Source organism: Octopus bimaculoides, chromosome 1, assembly GCF_001194135.2.
Source record: "Octopus bimaculoides isolate UCB-OBI-ISO-001 chromosome 1, ASM119413v2, whole genome shotgun sequence".
Lineage (NCBI taxonomy): Eukaryota > Metazoa > Mollusca > Cephalopoda > Octopoda > Octopodidae > Octopus > Octopus bimaculoides.
In genome coordinates this window covers 125,971,872-125,990,163 of record NC_068981.1, presented here as the reverse complement: position 1 = coordinate 125,990,163, position 18,292 = coordinate 125,971,872, and the positions used below count along the sequence as shown (strand labels likewise).

Sequence of the window (18,292 nt, the reverse complement as noted above, 5' to 3'; positions counted from 1 at the left end):
GAGAGAGAGAGAGAGAGAGAGAGAGAGAGAGAGAGTGAGTGCATTATTGACAGAATAATGTTGCATGAATTGGCATTCTTCAGATTAACACACATTTTAATATAATATATGAGATGGTTTTAAAATGATATATTATTAGAAAATTTTCAGTAATGATACATTAACTGTTTTGATAACTGTGTAATCTATGAAATAAAGCATCAATAAGTGGGACTTCTATGCAAATTTTATTTTGATAAATGGTTACCATCATGTATAAATATAGCTTAACTATGTCTGGTATGCAAAACAAAAATTAGCAACTTTCTTTGTTCAAAGGTATAAAGATGCTAATTATTTGAAGTGTTAGTGAAGAACAACATCACATTTACTTGATATTGCTGCTGTTTGCTTGTCTGTGTGTTGTTCAGAAAGACTTAGTAGTTTAATTCATTTGACAAATATGCGTTACTATTAGTCAGATTTCCAAATAGGAGGATTAAAGAACAGTTGTTAGTGGTAATTTATAGTCATGGATAAATGGGCTAATTTTGAAGAACATTTGTGTGAAATAAAAGATTTCAAAATATTTAATATTTACTATTTTTACAAGTCAAGAAAATACTTTAATGATATGTCTTTTCAACCAGCTGCTGGTGTTCAGGAATTTATAAGGATAAGGTGTTCAACAAAATCAATAAGTTTAATCATAAATAGCTATGGTATAAAATGATATTGGAAGAGATATTAAATGGCCAGCTCCTGAGTTATGAGTCCAAATCTACTGCAGATATCACTCTAACCTTTTGAATGTTAGCAACTAAAATTCCCCTTTTGGTTTGTAAATAGATTATTTTGTGAGAGAGTTCTCGCTAATTTGGAACCTTCTAGTTGAGAATTTAAAGTGTTGTTTAATGAATTACACATGAGTTGAAAAGACCTGATTCATCTTTATGACAGCTGACTTTCTTCAATGATTGTATATTATTTTCATTAGGTATGTTCACAGTAACTCTGATGTATAACTTGACCATTAAAACTGGATATAAAAGTGAAAGGTTAAATGAATCATCTAGTAGCTGGTTCCCTCTGGAGTTTACCTTAGGACAGCTGGTACTATTAGTTGTTTAAAAGGCTAAATCCATATTAAGGAGTCAGCAGAAGCTTGTGTATACGTGCACACATGTATTCACACACATGCTCATATAAGACTAAGAAAGTGGGACAACAAATCATGAAAGTGCTATGAAAGCGGGACAAGAAATCATTAAGAATGATTTCCATTAGTAATAATCTGTTTTTGTAGGGAATTCTGTAGCGTATAGGTTTGTTGTCTACAAATGTTTTCCTATCTCCTTGTGTTTTTCACTGTATGCTGCAATGCATGTTAACTGTTCTTTGATATAAATGCCTGGTAATTCAACAAGTGTGTATGCATACACTTAATTTAGCAGTTAGTCTTGTAGTGTACAACTTCTATGTTTGCAATATAATTCATAAATCACATTAGTCATTTGTAGCTTTTTAGAAGGTTTATATGCTTGTGGTTTCAAAATAAGGATTTTAATGAATAATAAGATTAATAATGGAGATATTATTCATAACAGCAAAAGGCTAAAATAAACACAACAAATGAATATACTAGTCTGAAACAAAAATTAATTCTAGACAGATGATGTATAAACTTAATTATCAAAATTCAAATTCTGATGGTAATATCTATACCAATCATATTGTCCCTGTCTATTATACAAAAGCAGAAGCACATGATGGCATCACTTTATCCAGTAGATGAGACTACGAAGGACTAGAAAATGGATTTAGGAACATTTTACAAGGAACTCAATGAAAATATGAAAATACCACACTGATGATGATGAAAAAGATAAAACTAGAACACAGTGTGTGTGTTCGTGTACACATACACACACGCCCAAACAAGGACACATATATACATATACATATATATACAATGGGCTTCTTTCAATTTCAGTCTACAATATCCACTCACAAGGCTTTGGTAAGCCCAGGGCTGTAGTAGAAAACACTTACCCAAGGATCCACTTCTTACCACACAGCCATGCCTGTGCCTCTTTCTCTCCATATATATATACACACACACACACACACACACACACACACACACACACACATCTTTTCTCATGCATGTGAATTACTTTGTTTCACACATCAAAGTTCCACCTCTTTTCTTTGGCTTTTCTCAGTTATCATTATGTATCATATAAACATCTGATTAACTATTTGCAAGTCAATAAAGCAAAGAGAATTTGAAAATTTTATACTTTTTGCAAAGATCATTATTATTACTGAAAGGAAAAAGCTCAATTTATAATCAAAACTGAGTCAAGAACTCAGTTAACTCATGACTTACCACTACTCCACAGTGCTCAGCAACAGCAGCCTAAAAGTCAAACATTTTTAATGGTTTCAACTTTAAACTGAGTTCAGTTTAATTGAGATTTTATCTGGTCTGTTACTTGTGGAAAAAAAATCTAGGATTATTATCTGCATAAAAACATACATAGCAAGTACTAGCAGAAGCTTATGAAAATAAATAAAACCAGAACAAGATAAATGAAAATACTCACATACAACAAACAACAGCTACTACTGATTAAAGAAGCAGCGACCAAAATAAAGTATAATACAGTTTTGTTAAAGGTGATAAAAGTTTAGTTTATAATGCAAGAAGATATCATTATTTTGTAGCTATTTTCAGATCAATTTCTAAAATATTTGATTTGATATTGATTTAATATGTAATATGACAGTTAGTAGAGAGAGAGAGAGAGCAGAACAGCCAGAAAAGTAGATATATGAATAGAAAAACAGAAAGTGCAAATTTCGATAAAAAAAACAGAAATCAACCCAAAATACTATTTATCCTAATTTTATGAAATATCAAATGTGTTTATAAATAATTTTACCAATTAATTCACTGAATTAAGATTTATTTTTTATCTTGCCAAAATGTTGTTTTAACCATATCTGCTAATGATGATTTCTAACTTAAACAAAAGGTCACAGATTTTAGGGAAAGGATATTGTCAATTAAAATTGATTCTAGTATTGATTGATAGTTATTTTATTGACCCTGAAAAATATCTACTAATAATGCACCTATTAAATGTCATAATATAACCTTTTCTCTTTTTTACAGCAAAACAATTTATTCTACCTTTGAGGTATTTATGCTCCTTCCTAATTTTTGATGCTCATTATCATTAGTTTCTTTCAATGTTATTGTTTATTATATATTAAATGTCATAAACAGTTATTATACCAAAAGGTGATATTTAACAATTGTTTTTCACTGATAAAATACCCCAAGCTACCAAATAGCAAATTGTTGCTAAACTTTGTTCAGTTTATTGAATCTTGTAATTCTAATAAATTATATTTGTATTCACACTGATTAACAAAACAATCATCATTATCCATTCATTTCCATTCTAATAATACTAGTTACTGCAGAATTAAAATCCTAATTTCTTCCACTCATTGTTTTCTATCATCTTGCAATGATGCCTGTGGCCTATTTTAATGACTTATAGTCATCTTGTTACTGTCTATATAGTAAACATGCTGTCCCAGGTCAGCATTCATGGAGATAACTTTTGATCAAAGGCAGTCCAGTCTTGTCCCCACTACCTTTTTGCATATTTAAGATTACTTAGGGGTCCTTCATTTTGCAAGACAACAGAGTGTTATTTGGCAATGATTTCTAGCATATCGTATAAGTAGATTAAAGTTTTCTTCTAAAAATGCATGACAATCACCAGGTGTAAGTAGCAAAAAGTTGAGGGACCCATTGCAAGTTAATCTCAAGTTAATTTGCTGTTAGGTCAGTTTGCCAGCAGGAAGGGGATGGCATTATTAATTAATAATAATGATTGTAGTGAGGATGCTGCAACTGGTGTTGATGACATTTATTTATTTAGCACAAGATTTTTTATCAGAGAAGATATATGTGACTGAACAACACAAGTTGCTATTTATTTTTCAAAGATGAAGTACAAAGGACTCACTTACTGCATTTTGAATAAAGAACAACAAATGACATTTTTTTCCTTTTTAATAGTTAATAAAAGGAATGTGAAGGACTGCAGAAACATGAGATAAACAGACAAAATATCTTACAGTATTTAACTGTAGCTCTTTATATATATACTCGAGTCAATTTTGTCTAATAAAGGGTGGTGGAAATCAGAATCAGTAGAGCACTGAACAAAATACCATGAAATACTTATTAAATGCCTTTATATTCTGTATTCAAATCCTATCAAGGCTGACAGAATAAGTACTAATCAGTATTATACTCAAAATCTTTGCTCATGTTAAAAAAAATATATAGGCAGACATTTTTACCGTTGATGTTAGGCTTAAACCTCTACAGGCCGATGTGTATAGGAAATATTGGCACAAGCTTGTATCACTTCTCTTTTTCTGTAAGATGAATTATTTTTTAGAACATTTTTTCAATAAAAGAGTTTTAAATTTGAATGGAGAATATACTGTAAGTTAATAACTTAACAATAAAAGCTACTAATAGTGGAAATAAACTGAAGAACTTTTAGGAGGCAGATGAAAAGTGTTCAATCTGATTTAAGACACAGCATCAATATATATGGAGATTTTGTATATTTCAGGTGTAGACAATTCATGCCAGCATTAAATATTACTGGCCAAGGAGATGTGATATTGGGCTCCTGTGTGATAAATATTATATTCCAAGTAGATATGATATTTATCATGCAGGAATTCAATCCATTGCAGAGATATTACAAATATTTCTTAATTTTACATATTTCAGTTCACAGTAGTTAAAAATAGGCAACAGATCTATTGGAAATGTTTTCTGAAATATGCAAGGATTCTAACAAAGGTAGATTTATTTCTGATCTGCTTTATGTCCTGAAGCTCTAAGTTCTGACCCTTGAAAACTTCTCAGGGATTAGGAGACAAGTACATTACATTTGATCTGGTGTTCTGTCATTTTGCCATTCCAGCATCTTTTCCATTCTTACTGTTAATTTTGAATTTGTTTATGCTTGTGTTTGTACATAGGATGAATACAAAACATTTGTGAAGTAGTATTAGGTTAGTAGTGCTAACAGTTAGTGCATGCTGCTCCTGTTTTCAACATTTTGCTTTCAGTTACTGCAATTTCCTAGCCATTTTTGTAGGGGATAAAAAAAGGAGTTGAATGTCTAAGTCTCCTGCTAATATTTGGCCACTCTACTACCATGACTTCTGTGGTATCTTGTGATCATACACAGTAAGTGTATACCTCGCAGTTCTACATTAAACTGTAAGGGATCATGGTCCATCAGTGTGTGGACATACTCTGGTTTCACTCAACTACAGTCTTAACACTGGGGTAGACATAATCAACTAGTCTCCCTCTCGCAAAAATCTCATCTGCTTTTGCAAATAGCAAGAGCAGATGAGACTGGCATAGCTGGTAATCTATCTAGTAGGAAGTCATTCCAAACAAAAACTATGGGTGCTGCTTGTGCTTGGGTTCTTATTGTGTGTCATTTGAGGGCAGACAAGGGCTTATGTCTAAAAAGGGTAGAGCAGGGCTATAAATAGTTGTGTATTGCATGTTTTTAAATAACAGTGTAAAACCTAACAATGGATGAAAAGCTTACTGAAAATCCTTAATTTTATGGAGAATTGAGATGGCTAGAGACACCAGTGGAAGACTTGTATGAAGATGACCTACATAATAATAATACTCCTTTCTATTATAAGCACAAAGCTGGAAATTTTGCAGGAGGGAGACTAGTTGATTACATCAACCCCAGTGTTGGACCAGTACTTATTTCACTGACTCTGAAATGATGAAAAGCAAAGTCAACCTGGGTGGAAATTAAACTCAGAACATAAAACTGAAAGAAATGCCACTAAACATTTTGTTTGATGTACTAAGAATTCTGCCAGCTTGCTGCCTTAATAATGATTGTTCCTGTTCTATGCTACACATTGACACTTGATACAAATGAGATTGTATGCTTTTTTTTAAGCAACTCATATATGTCCAGATGCATCAATTGAATTTGTTTCTCTAGTCTGTTCTTTATTAGTTATGCTATGTATCTTAGCTGGATATCAGTTCCTACAAAAAGTGTCCAACTGCAAAATACAATGAATTCAATATATCCAGAATAATTGTTTTCAAATAATATTGTGAAAGAAATAAAGGAACATTATGAAAATTAAATTTTCCCACAAAAGCAGTAATTAAAACCAGTTCATTCTGAAATCAAAACCAAGCTGAAAGCTCTATCTTTAAGAATTGTTTCCATCCCATGTTAGTACAACAAATATTTGAAACAGTAATGGAAAGGCTTAATATGTTAAGCCTTCATCAAAACATAAGTTAAATGTCCTTACTGTTAATAGCAATAAAAAAAAGAAAGAATTTAAACAGAAAGACCGATATAATAAAAACAGCTTAATATAGTATTAGTTTGTTTAATATTAATCTGAAAACCAATATAACTGTTGAATGGAGCACCCTATCAATTGGAAGTAACTTTTGCAAACCATGAGGAACTTGATAAATTCCCCATATGTCCATCTAAAATAGTAAGCATGTCTATATTTCAGAAATTTATATTTAAAGCAAAATTAAAGTAGCATTTCACTTTCTGATCTTGAAAGTATTAAAAGGTTTAAGAATGTAATTTACTAGCTACTTGTTATTCTTTACATGAAATACAGGCATTTAAATGAATTAATTATTCCTTTCATTTGCAAATTTAGCAAAGATCATATATTAATTTCATTCTAAAATCTATTTTAGTTTTTAAAATGAGTAATGCGACTTACAGAATAATTTTTATTATTGAAAGAAGAAATGAAGAACAGCATGACATTTTCTACTTTGGCATTCTAGTTGACCTACTGTAGGCAATGCAGCATTAAAATAGATGAAATTTCTAATTTGTGCAGTGTGCACATCTTAAAGGCATCTGGCAAGATTTGCATCCTAATATGTCTATTATTCATGCAAACTACTCCACTTACCCTCTCTGACTGACTACATTGAAGGCAGTTCATAACTTTGTTCCAGACTGATATAAGGCCATCAGATGAAGTGTTGGTAAATCTTGGAGATTCAAAGGTAGGAAAATATTCTACAAGGAAGTTGGTGACAAATTCAGGAATGTTTTCAAAAACCCCAACAATGAAAATTTAGTTTGTATTGTTTACCAACACAAGCTTTACAGATTTAATTTGGAAAATATGAAAATATAGAAGAAATAAAAGAACAACCCTACATTGAGAGAAGAATTATAACTGATTAAACTTATAATATAAAATTTGAAATCTTGAAAATTATAACATATTTTAGTACTAAGTTATAAGTTTCTTGAAAAGTATGAGTATACAATTATATACAATAAATAAATAAATAAGATCTACATTTTTTTCTGATTATTTCTTTTAACATCACTTAGTTATATTGTCAAAGACTGAAAAATTTTAGAAATTTTGAAATTTGCTTGAATTTAAAAGAAAAAGCATTTACTTAATGCTGAAGTAGAAATTATGAGTATTTCGTGCTGCTTTTCTTCAGAGCATACTTGAATAAGTAACTTTATATAATTTTTTATTTGAATAGTCTAGTTTCTTCCTCACTTATGTACACACACATACATATACACATATATTCATATGCATATACACGCTTTTTTTAATCAGAGGTGGACAATTTTTGACTGTTCTAAACAATAACATCTGACCCTCCATAGGTGGTTGTTGCTTTCCCTGTGTGCACTTTATTCTAGACATTAAAATATCCAGCCTTAACAATATTAGACCTAAGACATGTGGTGTTGATGACATTTGTTTTGCACTGAGAAACAGTTTTGCCTATGTTAATAGTCATAGCAAAAATGTTTCAGGTCCTCTTCATAATACACTACTACTATTCAATAAACAGTTCTAGACTACATATTGTAAACTAAAATATTGATTAAATAGCCTCTAATTTTATTGTCAACAAATAAATTTTGGCAATATGTACTGATCCTACTAAATATGTATGTGCTAAAGCTTTGGACATTAGATATATTTACTCAATTTATTTGATTTCCATTGAAGTGTATTTTTATGACAAATTTGTCTTACTCAGATAATATTATCATGATATAAGTGTAGGCATGGCTGTGTGGTAAGAAGTTTGATTCTGAGCCACATGGTTCCAAGTTGTCTTTTCTGTGCTTGTCTCCCAGCACCACTTGACAACTAGTGTTGTTCTCTTTATGTTCTCGTAACTTTGTGACTTGGCAAAAAGAGGCTGACAAAATAAATACCAGGCTTAAAAAAAAATTACTGGAGTTGATTTGTTTGACTAAACTCTTCAAGGTGTGCACCAGCATGGATGCAGTTCAAGGACTGAAATGAGTAAAAGATAAAAGACATATGTGTATGTTTGTGTGTTAGTCTTTAGGCTAGCACTTGTTTCTTCACTACTTGACGACCAATGTTGGTTTGTTTACACCCCTGTAACTTAACTGTTCAGCAAAAAAGACCAATAAAATAAGTACCAGATTTAAAAAAAAAAACAAAAAAAAACAGAAGTACTGGATTCAATTTGTTTGACTAAACCCTTTAAGTGGGTATGCCAGCATGGCCACAGTCCAATGACTGAAACAAATAAAAGATAAGAGATAAAATCAGCTCAGTACTTCACAAAAATTTAATTTTACAGACCCAGGGAAAGATGAAAAGGAAAGTTAATTCTGTTGACTATTTTTGCAAGCTAATTTATACATGTTTAATACGCTTATTTAAAATTTTGAAATGTTATTTGAGCTGAAGAACATTATCAATGGTTATTGACCTGTTAGAAAATAGTTTTTGAACCTGTTAATGTGTCGCTTGTACATACATTAATTTTAAAATTGGTTAATGATTACCATGTCTATGTCAGTAATAGCTCTAAGTCATAAAAATTGTATATATATATGTTTGTGTGTATTTGTGAATATGTGTAGTTGAGGGAGAGAGAAAATGAGAGAGAAAAAGGGAAAGAAAGAGATACTGAGGAGCTGAAGGACGAGAAGTGATATTTGCAATTTGATATTACAAGTTTTATGTTCACATTGCTGTCATTTAAAATACTGCCTTAAAGTAACTCAGTCTTTTATGAATCTATCATTAATAAAATAAATGGTAGTTCAACTTAAAAGAGGGAGAGCTAGGTGTCTTCTCTGATTAGCATAATGTCACTCACACACACACAATCCAGCCTCTGGCCTAGTTGCACCATTTCCTCCTTTCTTTGTTTTTGCTATTGCTACTATAATGGTCTTTGCTCTCTGGTGCTGACTGTTCTCAGTAAAGCATTCCTGTCCAACTCATCTCTCTTTTTTGTAATATGTGTGTGTGTGTATTGAGAGTGAGTTTATATCTTTATATATTTATGCTTGTGTTAATAGATTGGCTAATAGATGCACTACTTTAAGTTTTTGCAAAAAGTTTTACAAACACATAAGAAAAAGGCATCTGATTATTGAGAAGCTTATCTCAGTAGTACCCAAATGATTAGGTATGATGTTTTTTCTTATATGTGAAACCTTAAGTAATGCATTTTCCAGTCAAACTGTCATTACAAATATTTAAAGCACATGACATGTATTGAGTGTCCTTTCCTTTTATTTGTACACATAGATATGTGTGTGTGTGTGTGTGTGTGTGTGTATATACACACATGATAGATCACTAGCCACTACACATTCTTTATTTTTTCTTCCTGGTTTTTTCTGTGTTCCTTTCTGTGGAAGAGCATAGGCTCGAAACGTTAAAGACTTTTTCACTTCCTGAATGTTAAACTAATACATCTGCTTGTTGTCTACACCACCTGTCTTCATCTTTTGTTTTTTGTGAAGTCTCCATATATATATATATATATATATATATATAATATCTTTATTTCAATTGAATCAGTTTTTTGTTACACTGAGTTTCACACAGGGTCTTCAGACAATAAATACATACATGTATGTATGTATGTATGTATGTATGTATGTATGTATGTATGTATGTATGTATGCATGCATGCATGTTTATGCATGTGAGGGTGTATATGTTTTCCCTGCTTCAGCATGCTGGAAATTTGAGCAATTTTTCGTATTTGTAAACTTGTTAGAATAAATGTCTTTTTCCTTTTTCTTCTTTTGTTTTTCGACAATCATAAAATAAGTATTTGACTAAACTACTTTTATCATAATCTTATTTATGTATGATGGGTGTTTTTATCTCTCTTTTCTACTCACATTACCTTCAATGCATAGACACTACATAAATGTATAGTTTAAGAAGACTGCACAATAAAATTTATTGGGTGTCCCAATTCCCATAAAACATTGAATAGGTAATATACACACACAAACATACATACAGAGCACATACACTTTGTAAAATGGTTGGCATTAGGAAGGACATCCAGCCATACAAACCATGCCAAAACAAGACGACTGGAGTCTAATGCAGCCTTCTGACTTACCAGCTCCTGTCAAACTCTCCAACCCATGCCACCATGGAAAATAGATGTTAAATGATGATGATGATGATAATGATATATGGCAGGAAGAGCTTTTCTTTAACCCCATAACATCAGTTGATGTAAATGTATGTCCACCGTGTACTTGCTTTGAATCAGATAATGAAAATATACGCAACCCTATCTGCTGCGGTTTTGTACCCGTTTGTGAACTGGTTGATATAAATATCCTCTATCACTCATGGAACCAATAATAGAGGCCACTGTGAAAATTTCAAGGAATCTGATAGCTTTGTTAGACTCTTCATGTAAATATTTCCAACTCAGTTCAAGACTTCATCACCATAATAGCATAAAAGCAGCAGTTTTGGCAGTTACACCACCATTTCCACAGTGACTTCCTATCAAATTTGTACATATTCAGCAAATTCTTCTGGTCTTTCATGGAATTTACAGCCGCATCTAGCTATGCCAGTTTCATTGAATTTACAGTCCTCGCATTGGTGACAACTTACATAAATAAACAGTGCATGCTTTAAAGTGGTTGACATAAATATATGCCAAACTGTTGTTGTGTGCTAATTGCTGATCTCAGCCAAGATGATTACTGTCAGTGCAACTTGGTTGCCTGATAAAAAAACCATTGTCATGGGGTTAAAGGGAAGATAATATCACACAATACATTTGCAATACAATTGTTGGTGCCAACTTTTGAGATACTTATCTAGTCTACAGAGGAAATTTGCTCCATAGATATTAAAACCTGCAAAGTCCTGACATCAACTGCAAACTTCCACAAAACATGATGTTCACAAGCTCGCTCCCAGAAGAAAAGAGGGAGTGGAAAGTCAGGAGTACGCTCCTCAAGAAGTACTCATTTGATGATCTCCTATATGAACCCAGAATTACATACCACAACAAATATCTGGAAGAGGAACACTCTGTATACTACAAAAAGTTAGGCAAGGCTGCATGGTCAAGAAGCTCACTTTGCAACCATGTGATTTTGGGTTCAGTTCCACTGCATGGTACCTTGGGCAAGAGTCTTCTACTATAGCCCTAGGCTGGCCAATAACTTGGGAGGGAATTTGGTAAACAGAAACTGAAACAGATCATGTGTGTGTGTTGACCTCTCTCCTGCCACAGCACTTCACAACCAGTGATAGCTGGTTTACATCTTTGTAACTTAGCAGTTTGGCAAAAGAAACTGATAGAATAAGTACTAGATTAAAAAAAAATGTATTAGAGGTCAGTTTGTTCAAGTAAAACCCTTCACAATGATACCCTAGTATACCCAATTGCTGAAACAACTTTAAGAAAAAAGTGTTTCCAATAAACTTGAGAACAATGATTATAATTAACATGAAATGTAGTCTGTTGCATTTGTGATCATTACATCATGTCAAATTTCAAAAGTTATGCTTTTGTAATTCAAGATCAGGAGATAGCTATGAAAAAATACAATCTCAGGAATAAAAGAGACAGTGAACATTTAAACTTTCAAGATGCAATTGAAAATGTCAGTTATGTCACAGTTCCATGGATGACATTGTCTGGGAATCAGCAGTTGCCCCAAAATGTCATCAAGGCACTACCTCCCATTGCAACATGATATTGTTGCTAAACAAACATACAATGCTATCTGTAAGATGTCACTGAAATAAATAATGACTATTCTCCAGTTATTGAATATGCATATCAGTTAATATAAGTCATATTTGTAGGACATTTCAAGCAAAATTTCTGCCAATTGCAAATATAAGGAGCATGATATAATTGTTTGGAACAAGAAGGAAATATTGTGAGCAGTCATACAGATCAGCTGCTTTACAGATGTGTACATTTCTTCCAGTGGGGAGTTTATCTACGGACAGTTGCTTCAAAACCTACAGTTTCTCTTTGATTATAAATTCATATTTATGCCCATAATTTGTGGTCCACTTAGCTATGTTAAGTAATCACCTAGTTCACACTTCACAAATACAATCTATAAGTGTAACAATAAACATGCAAAACTTTTCTGAAGATCGACAGGTAACACTTAACATTGTGGTTATTCAAATTCCAACGATAAAGCATTGTTTCTTTGTTAGAAACCAGCTTATTCCTTGTACGAAGAATTCAAATAATTAACAGTAGTAAGAAAAGAAACAATATAAATACATTCATTTTCCAGAGAAGCATAAAATATATATGTGCTTCAAAACAGGGTTAATGACTTATGATAGCAATAATAAATTAAAAATAGATAATCTTCAATGCCTGGAACTTCTGAACAAATATCCACAATGTTTACACTTGCTTTTTATCCCTTCATCTACATAAAACTCTTTACACATATTCACATATGCATTATATTAATTTAAAATATATGATTTAATGTACATGCTTAACTATTTTTAATTAATGTATATATAATTTAATGTACATGCTTAAATATTTTTAATTAATGTTTGATACATTTAGTATTTGCTAATTGTTTTTGAGGATTATCATTGTCATTATTATCACTTTTTCTGTGAAGGTATGTGGCTAAGTTGTTAGGGTGCTTGGTTCAAGCTTTTAAGGTTATGAGTTTGCTTCCTGGCAATGCGTTGTGTCCTTGAGCAAGACACTTTATTTCACATTGCTCCAGTCCACTCAACTGGCAAAAATGAGTTTTACCTGTATTTCACATTCTGTGTCATGCTGAATCTCTCTGAGAACTTTATTAAGGGTACATGTATCTGTGGAATGCTCTGCCACTCACACATTAATTTCACAAGCAGGCTGCTCTGTTGCTTGGATCAACTGGAACCCTTGTCATTGTAACTGACAGAGTGCCAGTTTATCATTTTACAACTGCTTTTCCATGCTGATATGGATTGGACATATTGTTACATGAAGTAACAGCTTGTCTAACCCATGCCAGCATGGAAATCAAGTGGCTAAATCCTCCCTTGCATTAAGGGATGTAAGATGCATGCAATAAATATAACAAAGTATTTTTGTTTTGATGTGCTTATCTATCAGTAATCCTTTGTTAATATATACACAAACACAGACATATAGAAAAGTAAAATACACAGAAGCTAACTGTTCATTGACAGCCTGTGAGGTTTCCAGGAAGTAATATCATATGTATGTGTGCATACAATTTCAGTCTGGCAACTTTCACTCACAAAACATGGGTCAAATCAAATCTATGGTAGAAAACATTTGCCAAATGCGTTCTATTATGGAGATCAATCCTTGTGGTTGTGAAACCAACTTCTTAATCACACATTCCCAAGTGTATGTATGTATGTATGTATGTATGTATGTATGCATGTATATTTATTTATTTATTCCTGACTGGTGCAAGGGAAATAAAGTAAAGCTGATTAAGGTGACCCAGTACAGCACTATTTACTTACATTATTGGCTCCAAAAAGATAAAAGACTGTAGAATCTGAAGATGTAGGGTGATAAGACTAAACACTGTTGCTAAGTTAATCCAATGCTCTAATCTCATATAACATAGTATAAATATTAAATTCTTTTGATGAAGCAAAAATAGGTTCTGTATTTAAGGAGGGAGATGAAATGGGGTTCTGTGATGTTCAACTATTCACCATGGGTATCAGTATTATAATCAGATGAAATAAGGGATTGAAATCATGTCACTATCTTTTCCTTCCAGGGAACTTATGTCTTGGTCTATGACTTTCACTAGTTAATATAAATTTATATTTCTTCATGTAAGTTTATATAAATATTAATTTCTAACTTAGACACAAGGATATATTTTTTTATTGGCACAAGAAAGGAAACAGAAAATGATAGCAAACTACTATTTCCTATTTATTTTCTTGACTCTTGAAGGATAGAAAGCAAAGCTAATCTTGGCCAGATTCGAACTCAGAATGTAAAGAACATAACTAAATACTGTAAAGCATTTTGTCCATTACTTCACTTATTCTACTTATAAAGAGCAAAAATATAATCATCTCAGATAGACATTTCTATTATCATTCATTTAGTCTTTTCATCAATGATATTTGTATGTGTTATTATATATATGTATATATGTTTTAAATAAGATTACACAATGTAGACAGATATGGCAAGCGTGTTAATATTCACATATAACAAAGAGTTATCATTGATTCATATTAATATTAATTGTATACCACAAGATATACAACTGTATATTTACACTCAACCATATAGAGATATAAAAAAAAATAAAGATATTCCCCATGCTTAATGCAAAGAACACATATAAAGGGATATTGCATATGCTTTAGGAAAGTCAAGTTAATCCAAGTCATCCGTGCAAATTAGAGAAAAGTGAGATAGTGAAACAAACCAATTTAGAGGGTATTAGAGTGGTACAGAAATAAAACCCAGAAAAGAGAGTGCATTTGTTAGAAATTGCAAACAAATAAGTGAACTAAAAGGTTTAGACTGTGGCAAGAAATGTAAAAAAAAAAAAATTCCTGTTGCTAGACAACTCATATATGAAAAAAGATTCAGAAGACAAACAGTGCTAAGGTATAACTCATTTCATAGGATATTTAATATAAATGTGTTTGTATGCGCATGCATAATGTGTGTGTATGTATATATAGATATATATCATTATCATTTAAATATCTGTTCCCCTTTTCCATGCTTGTATAGGTCAGATGGAATTTATTGAGGTAGATATTCCAAGGCTGGATGGCTTCCCTGTTGTCAGCCCTTACTTGTTTCGAAGCAAAGTAATATTTACCCTTTGCCAGACATGTTATCACAGAATAATGGAAATGAATGCCATTTATTTACAACAATCGCATGATGTCAAGGCAAGAAGACACAAACATACACCCATACATTACAATGTTTTGGTTAGCTCCAGGGCTATAGTAGAAGACACTTGCCCAAGTACCATCCATGCAGTAGGAATGGAAACAAAGCCATGTGATTGTGAAGCAAACATCTTCACCACAGTCATTCCTCTGTGTGTGTGTGTGTGTGTGTGTGTATGTGTGTGTATATATATACCATATATACATGTCATTTCAATATTCACATTTTTATGCTTGCATGTATCAGACAAAATTTGTTGCTAAGTAATATTTTCCCTTGGCAGACATAAAATCTATTAATTCATTTAGAGGTTACTAAGATTCAATCATTATGTATATGAATATATACACACATATATTTATGCATATATATAAATATACAATAATATACATGTATCGTCCAACCCATGCTAGCATGGAAAGCGGACGTTAAACGATGATGATGATGATGATGTATGCAAGTACATGTATATTACATGTATATATGTGTATATAGTACATATGTACTATATACATGTATATATGTACTATATACATATGTACTATAAACAGAGCAAATTTAGCTGATTCTCCACAGATTGGAAGAAGTCATGAACAATCTTAATCAATTTTTGAATCTTATTGGATTCTCATCAAAGGCATCTACATGAATTTGACCAAGCCCAGGGAAACAAGCAGTCAGTATGTTTACAGTAGCTACAGAAAATTGGAGCTACTAATTTGCAAACTGTAAGTGTTAACACTCCATTTTAAATATCAAGGGTTAGCCAATGGGGATCTCAGTCTACATCACACACACTCACATATACATAATTATATCCATATCCAATAATGTTACACATAAAAGTTATACATTTCTGACGATTTGACTATACATTTTGATAATGTAACTTGTATTATGTAATTAATAATCACCTTTAGTAAATGTAATATATGTTAAATGGAACAAATAAATATCTTAAAAACAATCTCTCATGTTTTATTATATATATATATCCTTGCATATTGTATATGGCAAATACCTACCAGTGCACTCATAAAAGCTCCTATGCTACTTGTTACTGGCTACCATATATTACTCCCAGCCTGCCAAGTTAACTGTATGGGATTGTTATGTATGTGGTATTCCATGTAGTTTATGATAAATATATAAATAATGAGAAATATTTCATGAACAGAGATTTTTATATTTTTATTAATGTATTACTACATATGTTTCAGCATGAAGTGTATTTTTATGGGACTCCTTGATCACATTCATAGGATATTATAAAATATTATTTATAATATACATGGCTCTAGGGGAGTCCATTAATTCAACATGCATACTTCTTCAGACAATTTTGCATTAATGTTCTGAGAATTGCCTTGCTATTTAAACTTCAAGATATTAATCATTCTAACTAATCAAAAAGTTCTGCTGGATTAATGGGAAGTGCTTGTGGTAAGAAGTTTGCTTTTCAGCTGTGTTTCCAGGTTCCGTTCCACTGTATGGCACCTTGAGCAAATATTTTCTACTATACTTTATGTATATTGCACCATATGCAAACTTTGTGGTGCCCTTTACATTGCTGATTGCTTTTGGGAGCATATCCAAAGCATAATACTATGTATGCTAGGCCAACCTATTACCATCCATTTCAAAACTACAGGCCATTCCATCACTCACTTATCAGTGTGTGGTATTATTGTAAACCATGGATTTCACATTCTCAAGGAAATAGAGGAAACAATGTTTCATATTTGACCTGTCACTGACAAGTTTAAATGAACATTTTCCCTACACCTAGGAGTTCATTAAACCTTTTCTTAATCTTCAACTCTTCTTTTATCATTTCACTCTCAACTTTGCCTACTTCTCCTCATTCCATTACGCTTTCTTCCTTCTCATGCTGTTTTGCCTACCACTTCTTATTCACATATGAAATTTGTGTGATCATGCATTCGTTATAAGTTGCAGCCAGTTCTTTTTTTTAACTTGGAGGATATAAAACTATGCTGTCTCTCAACTTTTCTTTTAAGAAGGATATTGTCTGAAACATTGGATTTTCCATTCCTTATGGCAAATTCCCTGTACTCATCAATTTTACTACATGTCTTGCTGACACAGATCAACACCAGCCTCTTTGGGGTCCACTTGATCTCTCTATCCCTCTCTCTCTCTCTCTCACACACACACACACACATGCACACACACACAAATAAAATGATGCAGCAAAGAAATAGTGTAAGTGGCTGAATGAATGACACTACTTCCTATTAAAGCCATTGGAAATCTGAAGTGACAGTGTTCATAAAAGAATAACATATAACTTCTTTGTGTTTATCTTGCACCATATTTAATCTGAGATTCTGCATTGAAGCAGGATATTGTTATGTCTCTATAGATTTCTTTCGATGACTTAAACCATATGCATTTTATAGATAATCATTATTAACAGTGATAAATTTTAAGAACCAAACCAAAGTTAGACAGTATTGTTGGATAGAATCATGAGCCACTGATATGTATTTATGCTGTGTTGCACACAGATATTAATAAGTACTTGGTATTTTATTGTAATGAAATTAAATAGTGTTAAAGAACACAGGCAAAGTACAATAATATCAATACATGTGCACATAGTGAACATGGATATTTTTATTTAGTTTGTTTTGCCGTCTCTGCCAGATGGTTAAATTTAATTGTAAACCAATTACTTAACACCATCCATTTTATAATTCTTATCAGTTACTGGAATTGTCTTCACAGAAACAAAAAGGAAAAATATGATAACAAAAATAGAAACTGGTATTAAGGCAAAGAATATATATGTGACTGTAGTGATGTGTGTGTATGTATGTATGTATGTATGTATGTATGTATGTATGTATATATATATATACATATTTATATATATATATATGTGTGTGTGTGTGTGTGTGTGTGTGTGTGTGTGTGTGTGTGTGTGTGTGTGTGTGT

General features: G+C 32.0%; 1 protein-coding gene across 11 annotated transcripts in view; it reads right to left on the bottom strand.

Moving 5' to 3' along the window:
• The window catches only part of LOC106878725 (potassium channel subfamily T member 2), a 747,999-nt gene that overhangs the window by 11,930 nt on the left and 717,777 nt on the right, over positions 1-18,292 (bottom strand). For 2 of the 11 annotated variants that reach the window (XM_014928032.2, XM_014928035.2), the window contains exon 30: positions 7,036-7,145. The exons of the other annotated variants lie outside the window; for them this stretch is intronic. In XM_014928032.2, the coding sequence (XP_014783518.2) occupies positions 7,036-7,145 (110 nt within the window). The remainder of the gene's footprint in view (positions 1-7,035; positions 7,146-18,292) is intronic. 11 annotated transcript variants of the gene reach the window in all.